General features: G+C 47.6%; 5 protein-coding genes across 5 annotated transcripts; 2 read left to right on the forward strand and 3 right to left on the reverse strand.

Annotated features, from left to right (window-relative positions):
• Positions 1-172: 172 nt before the first annotated feature.
• On the forward strand, positions 173-3,618 carry DEU56DRAFT_887087 (glycoside hydrolase family 55 protein; the record flags this gene model as incomplete). Its single annotated transcript, XM_041356218.1, has 21 exons — positions 173-417; positions 441-494; positions 552-584; positions 634-749; positions 804-864; positions 920-1,090; positions 1,144-1,160; positions 1,213-1,230; positions 1,278-1,349; positions 1,410-1,433; positions 1,481-1,518; positions 1,571-1,615; positions 1,669-2,100; positions 2,152-2,380; positions 2,431-2,519; positions 2,610-2,744; positions 2,797-2,917; positions 3,019-3,095; positions 3,146-3,281; positions 3,337-3,362; positions 3,421-3,618. The coding sequence occupies 21 exons, from the start codon at positions 176-178 to the stop codon at positions 3,616-3,618; spliced, it is 2,334 nt and encodes a 777-aa protein (XP_041208560.1).
• Positions 3,619-4,030: 412 nt separating this feature from the next.
• DEU56DRAFT_803230 (Sodium/hydrogen exchanger) lies at positions 4,031-6,321 on the reverse strand. The gene is made up of 11 exons (XM_041353209.1): positions 6,126-6,321; positions 5,976-6,063; positions 5,813-5,935; positions 5,662-5,763; positions 5,425-5,595; positions 5,329-5,367; positions 5,112-5,264; positions 4,772-5,053; positions 4,712-4,716; positions 4,522-4,666; positions 4,031-4,468 (listed from the first exon to the last, which is right to left on the reverse strand). The coding sequence occupies exons 1-11, from the start codon at positions 6,150-6,152 to the stop codon at positions 4,272-4,274; spliced, it is 1,332 nt and encodes a 443-aa protein (XP_041208561.1). The 5' UTR covers positions 6,153-6,321; the 3' UTR covers positions 4,031-4,271.
• Positions 6,322-6,883: 562 nt separating this feature from the next.
• DEU56DRAFT_344365 (GMC oxidoreductase-domain-containing protein) lies at positions 6,884-9,725 on the reverse strand. The gene is made up of 16 exons (XM_041345767.1): positions 9,565-9,725; positions 9,249-9,500; positions 9,110-9,201; positions 8,873-9,052; positions 8,809-8,819; positions 8,640-8,759; positions 8,351-8,577; positions 8,217-8,306; positions 8,135-8,165; positions 7,932-8,069; positions 7,819-7,879; positions 7,682-7,770; positions 7,405-7,628; positions 7,330-7,349; positions 7,156-7,278; positions 6,884-7,104 (listed from the first exon to the last, which is right to left on the reverse strand). The coding sequence occupies exons 1-16, from the start codon at positions 9,611-9,613 to the stop codon at positions 7,009-7,011; spliced, it is 1,803 nt and encodes a 600-aa protein (XP_041208562.1). The 5' UTR covers positions 9,614-9,725; the 3' UTR covers positions 6,884-7,008.
• A 601-nt stretch (positions 9,726-10,326) lies between these two features.
• Positions 10,327-11,379, reverse strand: DEU56DRAFT_803251 (uncharacterized protein). Its single transcript, XM_041353210.1, has one exon. The coding sequence runs from the start codon at positions 11,110-11,112 to the stop codon at positions 10,429-10,431; it is 684 nt and encodes a 227-aa protein (XP_041208563.1). The 5' UTR covers positions 11,113-11,379; the 3' UTR covers positions 10,327-10,428.
• Positions 11,380-12,002: 623 nt separating this feature from the next.
• On the forward strand, positions 12,003-12,203 carry DEU56DRAFT_699421 (uncharacterized protein; the record flags this gene model as incomplete). The annotated part of the gene is made up of 1 exon (XM_041347294.1): positions 12,003-12,203. A coding segment is annotated over one exon (201 nt), but the record flags the coding sequence as incomplete, so codon positions are not given.
• Positions 12,204-12,325: the final 122 nt, after the last annotated feature.

Genomic DNA, 12,325 nt, shown 5'->3' on the forward strand with positions numbered 1-12,325 from the left:
TGTAGAGTCAGTTATGACTGTTTGGTTCTGTCTGTCGACAGCTTCTAATCCTAATATGCGTCAACAAACATCTCATTGTTCCTGCAACATATTCAAGTTCTTCGATATTTCAAGGAAGCAGTAGAATTATATCCTTCTATAGTTCCCACTGGCACGGCTACAATATCAAGGTCTCATGAACTCACTGATGTCTGTCTTTGGGTTAGGCACATCATGCTCGGCACCATTGGGTGGTGGAACAGCGGCTCCAAGTGACCCGTATTGGCTCCAGACTATCAAGCATCAAGGAACTTCGGCCTTCAACTCGAACCCTAGTTCTTATCAGGTTTTCAGGAATGTCAAGGATTTTGGGGCCAAGGGCGATGGTATCACCGATGACACCACTGCTATCAAGCATGTCATTTCCCCCGGGCCCAAGTATTGACTCACCGATATTCCAGCTTGGCCATGTCCTCTGGTGGGCGCTGCGGCGGGGGATCTTGTGGTTCCTCCACGTCAGTGCAGAGCGTCACCGATTCTTTGCGAATTCCTTAACCGATTGTGGCCTGTAGTGTTACCCCGGCCATTGTATATTTCCCTGCAGGGCATGCCTCTTCATTCATATCATGAGATTGTCTGCTAACCATCGGACAGGACTTACCTTGTATCTTCGGCGATTAACACGTACTATTACACTCAGATGATCGGAGATGCAAAGAACCCTCCAACCCTCCTTGCCAACTCCTCTTTCAATGGCTTTGCAGTCATCGGTACATGATCCGTCATAATCAATGTGGGCGCCGCCTTACTTCAATTGTGACTAGATGCCGATCCCTATATTCCCAATGGTTGGGGCGCCCAATGGTTCATTAACCAAAACAACTTGTGCGCATTCCTTTCTGCGCCTGGTGCACCATGGCTCATCATAATGGACATCTAGCTATCGTTCCATTCGCAATTTGATCATCGACCTTAGGCAGATCCCTGCGTCGACTTCAGCAATTGGTTTGCACTGGCAGGTTTCGCAAGGCACTTCGCTCATCAATATCGTGGTCGAGATGTCCACTGCTTCCAATAATAACCACAAAGGCATGTTTATGGAGAATGGGAGGTGAGAAGCTCGCTTTCTGGTTTTAATCTTCATTCTCAATACGCTGTTACCAGTGGTGGATTTATGGGAGGTGAGAATTCCATCATGATGTGGGAATGAGAGTATTAACATTACGCCGTCAGACATCATATTCAACGGAGGTAGATCCCTAATTTCCTTTGTTCTTCCTTTTGTGATGTTTCGTTAGGGAAGTACGGGATTCAAGTCGGTAACCAGCAGTTTACGGTTCGTAATTTGACAGTAAACAATGCTGCCACTGGTTCGTCCTCTCGTCCATCAATTCGTCGTGATGCACTGAATACCCCTTACCAACCGACAGCTGTCTCTGGCATCTGGAATTGGGGTAATGGTCGGCTGATTAAAATTTACATGTTTCTCACATCCTTCCAGGATTCACGTTTCAAGGAGTTACAATTAACAATTGTCAAGTACGTCGTGAACTTGTAAATCTTATCGAAGAGAATCATTCACAGATAACAGGTCGGCTTTGATTTAGCAAGCGGTGGAACGACAACAAATAATCAGGTTTGCCATCAATCAGAAGGGTTTGTGATTTCAAATAACTGAATGCTGTCTAGACCGTCGGTTCAGAGGCCATCATTGATGCAGTCGTGACCAATACCCCCATTTTTCTTCGATCTTCGGTAGCGAGCAAAGGTCAACTGGCCGGCTCCCTCGTTCTCAACAACATCAAGTTGATCAATGTGCCCACCGCAGTCGGTGTTTTAGGCGGAATCACAGTTCTTGCTGGTGGTACGACGACGATCGCTTCCTGGGGTCAAGGAAATGTATATTCCGGAACCAGTGGGTTCAAGCATTTTACACAAGGAAACATCGTCTCTGCCAACAAGCCCTCCGTCCTTTTGGACAGTGCTGGACGCATCTTCGGAAAGGCTCATCCTCAGTACGAAAACTACGCCACGAACCAATTCATTAGCGTCAAGAGCCAGGGTGCAAAAGGCGACGGCCACACAGATGACACCGCCGCTATTCAAAACATCCTAAATGAGGTGAGTTCCGTTGTCTTCTTCTACTGAGATCGTGCCAACAACTCTTTTCAGTACGCTGGATACAAGATCATCTTCTTCGATGCTGGAACATATTATGTGACGAATACCATCGCCATCCCCGCCGGAGCTCAGATCGTCGGTGAAGCCTGGTCAGTAATAATGGCTGGCGGGAGCGCTTTCAGCGATCAGAACAACCCTCGTGCTGTTATCCAAGCAGGCGCAGCCAATTCTCAAGGTGTTCTGGAGATAAGCGATATGGTCTTTACCACTGCCGGACCTGGTATGCGTGGAAATATTCTCATTCCTGCTGCTGATACTGATATGTCACAGCTCCCGGTGCGATAATGATTGAGTGGAACGTGCACGATCCACCTGGTCAGCAAGCGGCTGCAGGAATGTGGGACAGCCATATCAGGTTGGTCTTGATTCTCTTGTATATTTGAGATGCGTTAACGACGATCGTACAGGTTGGGTGGAGGTAACTATTTCGATATGTGCTCATGGAGAAGCATTTTGACTCTTCCTTGTTAGCTGCGGGCACGAACATGCAGTATTCACAATGTCCCTCTGGATCTGTCGACACTGCCTTTCAGGCTGCTTTCCTCGGGATACATTTGACTTCTGGATCGAGTGCATACCTCGAGGTATGATAATTCAAAGTCTCGCAACATCTCTAATGGTGATGTTGTCGCATAGGGCACGTGGGTCTGGACCGCCGACCACGATCTTGATGCTTCAGACCCCTCTCAAATCTCAGTCTTTACTGGTCGTGGGATTCTTTCTGAGTCCCATGGCCCCGTGTGGCTTATTGGCACATGTATGTGGCCTTCTCGACTCTCGTGATCTTGCTCTGACAACTTGACCTAGCTTGTGAGTTGTTATCAGACTGGGACATTGTCGCAATGCTTATCATACTAGCTGAACACGCTGTGCTGTACCAGTATAGCTTGGTAAACGCTCAGAACCACTACATTGGCTTTGCCCAGACCGAAACGGTATGGACTGATCTTCGCATCGGGTTTACTTCCATCTGATGCCGTCCCAGCCATATTACCAACCATCTCCGGCCGCGCCGGCACCATTTAGCACTGTGTCATCTTACAATGACCCTACCTTTTCGAGTTCGATCAACATGGCCTGGGGAATGTACATCAAGTCTTCAAGCAACATCATCATATTTGGTATAACACTCAAACTTCGTCCGCTCTTGCACTATATTGATAATCACGCGTATAGGAGCGGGCTTATACAGCTTCTTTCGAGTGAGTGGACTGCGCCATTCGTTCTTTTGCTACTTATGCAAGTCGATCATTTGTTCAGAATTATAGCCAAGACTGTTTGAAAACTAGCACTTGCCAAGCGCAAATCTTCAACGTCGATTCCGCTTCGAACGTCACTGCATGCAGTGTGTCGACCATAGGCGCTACTTACCAGCTCAGCGTGTCACAGAATGGGGTGATCCGCTCGAGCGATAATGCCGATGGGTTCCAACAGACTTTTACAGCTTGGAGCAAGTAGGGAGGATCAATTAGGTCCTGCGGTATTAAATTACACTGTACGAGAAGTCTGGAGTTTCAGTAATACAGGGTCCCTGTACGAATACGGATTCATAACTACAAATCTCCACGGACGGTGGACATCATAGAGTAAGGTAAATAAGTTCCGGAAACTTGTCACAACAGACCTAGTTCAGAGTAACAATTTGCATGCGTAGAGAAGCGCTGCATTACGGGGTGTCGTGTTCATAGTGTGGATCTGCATGAAGTATGTTCAGATTGTGTTATATAAGTCGAAAGTAACTTACAGAACATTCCTGTTCAAAACTGCTGCCCATATCGAGATCTTGTTATCGGCACCTCTGAGCGAGAAAGGTTTTCTCCACACTCAGCTTTGCATGGTCAGACTCCATCGGATGGAAAGTAAAACTCATCGCCATGTCATTTGACTGGGTTAGAATATTCGACGACAGCAGATCGTAATACTCAAAGGGTTATATATTATCCACGCCATCACCTTGTTTTGAAACGTCCGCCTCCTTGCTGCCAGTGTACCAGTCGATAAAACAGCGCATCTATAGCATCTCGACACCAACCTCACAGTTTGTCCACCCCCCAGCACGAAAAATCACATGATGTGGGCTGCGTGGCTTTTCCGCTGATAGCATGGTGCCGCTAAGTAGTGGTCAGAGGGGTATCCACATCAGATCCATCAGAGCCCTTGGATATATAGCCTGGAACCGTGGAGCCTCGCTCGACATCACCATCTACTGTTGCTCCCACAATATCAGGGAACGTCTCCATGATGGTCAACAAGGTCGTGCGGCAATGTACGCCACGACCGATGCTGAAGAACGGGATAGACAAGCCATCTGTGTACCTTCAAAATCAGTGACCGCACGATACTATCCACGACAATACATACGAATGACGATGGAGCCAAGAACGACAAAAGACACGATAGGCTGAAGAATTACAGCGAGGTACTGTGCTTGATCTACAGGAGGGTATTCCGGAGTGGGCAAACGTGTAAGTGCAAGGGAAGACACGAAAACTGCACCAACTCCCATCTAGGATACATTAGTGAATATAGAAATGGTATTCAACCGACTTACCGGACCTATATTAAGAATTGTAATTTAGGTGAAAGTAACAGCATGGCTATAGTCGCTTACCGAAGTGGCCAGAGAATAGAGCTTCCTTCCAGGAAGTGATCTCGGGAACAAACTTGTAGACCATCAATAAGAATGGAATTCGCCTCAAGAACAAAATGGCGATCATGAGGACAACAAGCTTCCAAGGGGTGATGCCATACTCAGGAGAGTGATAGTTATCAAAAGGTAGCCAAGCGCCGATATAGATGAAGCAGGCACAGTTCATGACATAATCTATTACAGAAGAAAAGGCGTCGTTTTCTGTCTGTGCATGGAAGTGGCCATCCCAGGAAATTGCACAACCTGGAGGAATGTCAGACCCAAGTACTCAATAACCACGGATTTAGGATTAAATCCATACCTGCTGCAAATGCTGCAAGAAGATCATCCGCGCCGATCGTGCTCGCGACTCCCACGGTAAAGATGGATAAAGCTAGATATTGCGCAATGAACGACTCCCGATCTATGAAGCCCTTATCATGGGATATTTTCATGAGCTTGGAGAACAGATGACCTGAGCAATGAATGCAATACAATTCAGATCGATGCAATCAGATGGATCAGGCGACTTCACTGACCCAGAACGGCGCCTAAAACGGTGCCAAGAATGACCTGGTCTGTTTCAGAACGTGATGAGTATCTCATGAAGCGACCAAATAATCGAGAGCACAAACACAGCCATCCCACCAAGAACCACTTGCCGATAGCGGTTCGAACGGATGTCTCTACGGTAAGGTATATGGATATCGCAAGAAAAGGGTATGCAAGACCGTCATTTGATGCGGACTCCGCGGTCAATAGTCGACGGATATTCACTGGAACATGTTTAGTAGCATATTTTCCACCTGTAGAGCAGATTTAGACACCAGAGATCCGCTGTTACTTTCGATATCATGGTTGGTAGAACTGACGAATGATGGCAATACATGTGACTGGGTCCGTAGGGGTCAAACAGGCAGCGATGCAAAGAGACGAGGTATAATTGAGCTCCGGGAATAGCGCATGTATGACGCCTGCCATGATTATCAGTAACGGAAACTGTCTCTGGAAAAATACACATACTGGCGATGACAACCCAGCCAAATGCCATTGTGGGCACAACCATTACGAGCAAGCTCCTAACATGCTCTTTCATATATGCACAGGGTAATTCGACTCCCGCTGCGAACAAGCCGGTGGCGAGGACTGATGCGCATGACCTCCAACGTTATGGTAATTTCCGAACCCCATGAACGAGGTGTGAAGATATTGGCAACATAAGGGCCTATGATGATCCCAAAGCCCGTTCCGAGGATGACTTCATTGATATAAAGCTGGGGAAAGTATGGATCGTCGGACAAGGGTTCAAGCATGGCAGGTGGGATATCTATCACACCTTCTCTCTAAGTATGAGGGATACCATCGAGAACTACGGTCAAAAGTCAGCATACTGCGAAGTAATAGCAGTGTGAAGAAAACTAGACGGTAGCGGATGATAAGTGGTTGAATAGAGTATGTGCCATGTAGTCGTGACTCGGCAAAGCACATCGTGAAAGTTTGGTGAAAGTGCATTCAAATGGAGTTTGAACGGACCGACACTACAAAACCACCAAGGCAGATATATGCCAATCCTGGCGTGGACACCTAAAGAAACCGAGTTTGTAATTATGCCTATCACGAGTTTAAGTTGATAACCGTACGGACATGAAGCAAGTTTAAGTCCATGCTAGTGGAACGCTGATAGAATCAGGTTTGGGCAAACTTTTATGGTGAACAAGTCCGACTGTGCCAGAGTCCGGTGAGTATGAATATATAGCGGGTTTTGTTCGAATTCGTGGTCAAGACTTTGAAAGGGCCCAATTGCAATAGTTAGGGTATGACTCTGAGTGAAAATTTGAGGGCAACTAGGGTGTGCACTGTGGGGAGAAGAAGACTGAGACTTTCTGGAAATTGTAGACACCAGAGCAGATACTTATGCCTGAAGTCCGAACGTAGAACATAATTATTTTAAGACGGGGCGAACCTATCAGAAGGAACGGCTATCTTCCTTCGTCTATAAAAGTTTGCCTACAGGAGACTAAGTCAACCCCATGACCTCCCCAGATGTCATGTGTACTTGAAATCGGCTCGCTGGCCAGCCGGGGGCTCGATAAAGCTCCATGCAATAGTAAATTTGTTCTTCAGACAGATACCTGTCGATACAACTTTGTTGCGTAAAAACAGTTGGACATGACGCAAAGCGTCGGAAATGCTCGTGATTACTCCTACAAGCATGCATATCAAAGACGCGCCAATAGCCCAACATCGATACCCAAGTCTTCAGCAATGATCATCGCAGCCTTCTCTCCAATGAGCAGTGCCGTCGAGTACGTGTTCTGGGGGAGACGGTCAGCCCGCATGTCAATAATTGCACATCCAATACCCACCGTGCCAACGTTTTTCGGTGCGATAGACATGTCTGCAACCTTCAGGTTCGCCACGCCATACACATTTAGCCGAGCATCGACAACTCCTTGATCTGACTCCGGCTTCATGGCACAAGTCCCGAGCTACACCCGCAGGGATCAGTCACGTAGAATGAAGACGTCAACTGAACATACCGAGTGCCACGACGTTTGCACTGAGATTCGATTCAGTATTTTACCATAACATTGAGGATTTCGGTGAGGACATACTGGTGGCACGATGGAATTTGTCGATTACCTCGTCATCTTCAGCAGTGTAGATGATGTCAGGTGCGTGCATGTCCACAGGCCCGGACGCTTCGCCGCAGATCGCAGCGCTTCCCTCTGGGAAACAAGGATGGCCGGCGGAGACTTCACCTCGGTAGGAAGGCATGCGTCGAATGAGTTCGCGCAGCCTCTTGTACCCAAAGTTAAGAGGTATGATATCGGATGGACTGAGCAAATATCGTGGTCATGCAAGTGCTTGAAATGAGATGTACTGACTTACTCGTCCAGGAAGCCTGTGGTGAAGTCGATGCCTTCCTTACCGTTCTCTTCCAGTTTGATATGAACGCTGCCAACAGACTTGGGGTAAAGCTACTGAAAAATTCAGAACAAACACCATGGGTAGATGTGGAACAGTACTGTGAAATAGCCAGCACCCAGGTAATTGCGATGAGGAAGGGCACTCGAGAGTCCAACGAATCTGGCTATCATGAGCACTCGCACGTCATCAAAGCATAGTGATATGCACACACCCCGCACATGGAGCGAGTATAGAAACAGCCTTATCTGGGCGATCCTCGAAGAATTCTTTCCACGTTGCTTGAAAACCCGAACCCATGGCTCTCAGTTCATCGTCATCTGGCCGCCACTTGATTTTTGCATCGCAGCCACTGCAATACTAATCAGTACATTATCAGCAGCAATGACTTGTACCGACTTTTCGGCTATGAACGACTTTCCATTAATTTTCCATTGCGCGAGGCTGTCTATATTTGGATAGTTGAAAGGTGTCGAGAGTATGGTGAAAACAAGCTTACCCTGCATAACACTCTTCTCTCCACGCCAGAGAGAGTCCAAGGTGACAGCCTCGTCAGAAGCAAAGAATGGAGCGAAGCCGCCATTGTGATCTAATAACCCTAAGCCAAAATCAACTCGATGGGTGAAGGCGAACCTCGGTAATTTTCTCCAACGCCAGGCAAGTTCACAAGTTGCTCGATGCCACAGTGCTTGAGGACCCTCTCGGCACCGATCCCCGATCTCTCGAGAATTGTTGGGGAACCAAATGCCCCAGCAGAGACAACAACAAGCTTTGATGCTCTCACGATACTCGACGATTGATCCGCACCTGGGCAAGTTACTGGATCGCTAATAAACTCAACACCTACAGCACGCTTGTCCCTTTGGTTCGGAAAAGGCCGTCACCAGTTGAATGTGGTTTCGGTGCCAGTTGGACCACTCACTCAAAGATAACGCGCTTCACGCGCTTGCCGACCCAGAGTTGTAAATTCGGGTTGTGGGCTTGGTTGTAGATATAGTGGTGGGCCGCATCAGACCGCCTTCCGGTCGTTCCGCCAATGTACCTGCTCATACATGAGCCTCATTCACAATAGGCTACGAGTACATGCTCACTTTGGCCACGGCTGAGATATTCTCGTTAGTAGTCGTAGACAAAGATAGAATATCAGTAGCGCACGCTGTAGGTGTTGCATGTTTCTAAATCATCCGTGTCGTCGGCATATGGCCTCTTGTGATAGGTTGTACCAACATGGATGAACTCTTCCCAGATACCTGGTTTGCGGCCACCATAAGACACCTTGATGGGTCCATTGCGTCCATGAGTTGCACCAACAGGCTGCTCCTCATATGTCTCCAGCTACGCAAGATGCAATTAGTTCAGCTTGACAAATATACCGAAAACGCATTCGACAACCTTCTTCATGAGAGGAATTAGATGCTTCGATTCCCAACCATCGACCCCCCAGTCATCGTAATCTGAGGCAGGCGCACGAGTGTATACCATAACTGTATAGCATCAGCGCCGTGTCCCTAGCTGCAAGCATGCTACGAACAATTCACACTTGAGCCTCCACCAACGCAATGACCGACGCTAACAATTGGTGCACGACCATTGAGACTCGGAGAAGGATTTGCAACATAGGGTGTCACAGTTGTACTTGTCGGCGCCTGATGGGTGGCGTATAGGTAGGGTTGAACATGAGCATCTTGATCGAGGGTGTGTCCACCCCCTTCCAAAATCAAGATCTTGAGAGAGGGATCGCACGCAGCTAGGCGCCCTGCGATAACACAAGCTGTAGCACCGCCTGCACACAGCGCGCAATGTTGAAAAGTAAGTCGCTGCAAGATGGTGTTATTATTAGCACTCGCCTCCAGCAAATATGATATCGAATTCTGATAAGGTTGTAGATTGAGACATTGAGGGATGCTATAATGAGTTCAGCTGAAAGCCACTCCGAAGTGCGCCAACATTTATATGCTTCTCTAAGCCAACACAACAACAATCTTCGTTGATACTTGGCGCTCAGCAGCCCGGACCGGAGACCTTATCAATGACACGTCAATAATAGCAACCAGCTGCTAGCCTACTATGTGAGTTGAAAATCGTGTTCTGAGCTCTCTGAGGCCATTTCGAGTCGGAAGCCTATCTCGTAGGTCCAACGGGGCAGCGGTCACGATATCTGCTGATGCTTGAACACGGAGACGAGACAGTTCTGAGTTTCGCTGTTCGGATCTTATCAATACAGACCAGGGTCGTGAATTTGAGCGTCGATGATGCGGAGGAGGCAGAATTGCATGAAGTAATACATGTATCGATGTCCCGAATTGTCGGACAAGAAAAAGGTGATTTCTCAACCCAGGAAGTTGAAGGGAAATACGGGCCACGCATGCAAAAGGTCTGGACTTGAAGGAGATCACGATATACTAGGCTTAGGGTCGCTGCTGGCCTGGGAGTCGCTGCAGACAAAAGTAGATAATCAGGGATTGCATGGTAACGCCGCAGCTGGCTCATGATGGACATACTTGTGTAGACGGAGCTAAGAAGAAGTGAGAAGCTCAGCGTGACTGATAAGGTCAAAGTACTCCGTAAGGCTTATGCGGGCAAGAACGTTGAAAAAGTAAACCAAGACCGTTGAAACTTAAGTAAACCACCCATATATAAATAGCGACACTTATGTAAACGACAACTCTATGTGATCTAGACTCTATGACCGTACTCTATACCCTACGATTCTATAATTGTGCATTAGACCAACCAATTTTATAATAAACGTACTCCACGTCTTCATCAAGACCCTGTCCTCTCGTATAATCACCATGTGCATCACATACAATAGATTCCTTCGATACTATCACGAGATCGGCATCATCGTTCGGATCAACATCACATGCCTTGAGGAATACGGATTCAACCGTGCTCGACTCAAATGTGTGTGTTGGGCGAAGTGGTATCACAAGATGAAAAGCGGCAGGAGATGCGGCGCCATCAGAAGGACGACGCACAAGCCCTTTCAGGCAGTCCCGGAGCCAGACCGCGTGTTGGGCTTCGTAGATAATGTCCGCACCAAAGACTATATCAAATGGGCATGAAAGATCGTCCGGTCGAGGAGTAGTAGAGAACGAAGACCAGTCGAGGAAATGAGTGGTAATGGAATGGGCCGAGGAAATCTGATTGTGCGTGGGGGGGAAATTCGTGTCAATGTTTGACCTAAGGTTTGCTAACACCGAAGGGTAGAAATCGGTCGCGACTACAGAAACTTCGCAATGATTGAAAGACGGCAAGATATCCAATAATTTTGCAACCGCCAAGCTGACCAACCCTGTCCCTGCTCCGAACTCGAGGACATTGAGCCTGCGTGATTCAGCGCCACCAGATGATAAATCTAGTCCAAACCGGTCAGGATCTTCCACAATCATTTCCGCCAAGACACATGCCCCGCCCCATGTCTGCGCTCCCACACTTCCATAGTCATCGTTGTCCAGCGGAATATCCGTCAGCTGAACTTCTACTCGCCTCTGCCCATCCGTAGAGCCAAATAGAGTCGTAGGTGCCCTGTTACCGTTCCGAAGTACTTCGGCTCCTAAATCTTGACATAAACAAGGTACGTGCAAGTTGACGTTACTTAGTCACCACAAGACCCCAGCAACTCCTCGGCTAGTGTTTCTAAGCCGAGTTAATCTTAGTAAGTCCGCTTATTTTCTGACATATAAGCCTTAAGGGCCTGCGCTACATTTTGCCCATGCATTCTTCCCCCACTTACTTCTCTCTCATACAAAGTCTTGTCTTGTCTTGTCTTGTCATCGTGCTCGTCACTCGTTTGACGAGAATTTCATCATCAGTGGGATTGGGCTTGTCGTCCTTGTCGCAGACGAGAATTTCACCATCGAGGGTGGGATCATGCTATGTGTCATTCTGTTTGTATATCGTTTAGCTGTAATTTTGTAGTCCTGTTTATTACCACTCATTTTGAGATTATAATACATTTTTTTCTCTATCTACCTCCTGTCCAACTGTGAAGCTTTGAAGCCTGTGCCTCGTCGTGTATGCCATTCAGCGTGTTTTTTCCCGAGAACGTTGGTGAGTTCTTAATAGCCGCTCGTCTTTCCACATGTTCAACTTCGGGAAACATAGGCGCCACCCAAACCCCAATCAACTCAACCCTCCACAAGACACTCTGACCCATTCTATGGTCACGAGCAGCCTTCGCGGTTGTGCGCCAGGTTCATCACCCATCTGTTTGCTTGTCCTGAATACCCCCCATCGTCTTCTAACTCTCAAGTCAAGCTCCCGCATTTCATCGCATATACCACCCAAACCCCAATCAACTCAACCCTCCACAAGACACTCTGACCCATTCTATGGTCACGAGCAGCCTTCGCGGTTGTGCGCCAGGTTCATCACCCATCTGTTTGCTTGTCCCGAATACCCCCCATCGTCTTCTAACTCTCAAGTCAAGCTCCCGCATTTCATCGCATATACCCTCCACCGCACGAAGTTGCACTCATCTGATTACTGGTTATCATCCCACACTGTCGGTGAGTTCTTATTAGCCGCTCGTCATTCCACATGTTCAATTTCAAAAATTATAGGCACTATCTAACCCTAATCAACTCAACCCTCCACAAGACA

The sequence above is a fragment of the Suillus clintonianus genome (genome assembly GCF_016758775.1).
Source record: "Suillus clintonianus strain FC179 chromosome Unknown DEU56scaffold_34, whole genome shotgun sequence".
Classification (NCBI taxonomy): Eukaryota; Fungi; Basidiomycota; class Agaricomycetes; order Boletales; family Suillaceae; genus Suillus; species Suillus clintonianus.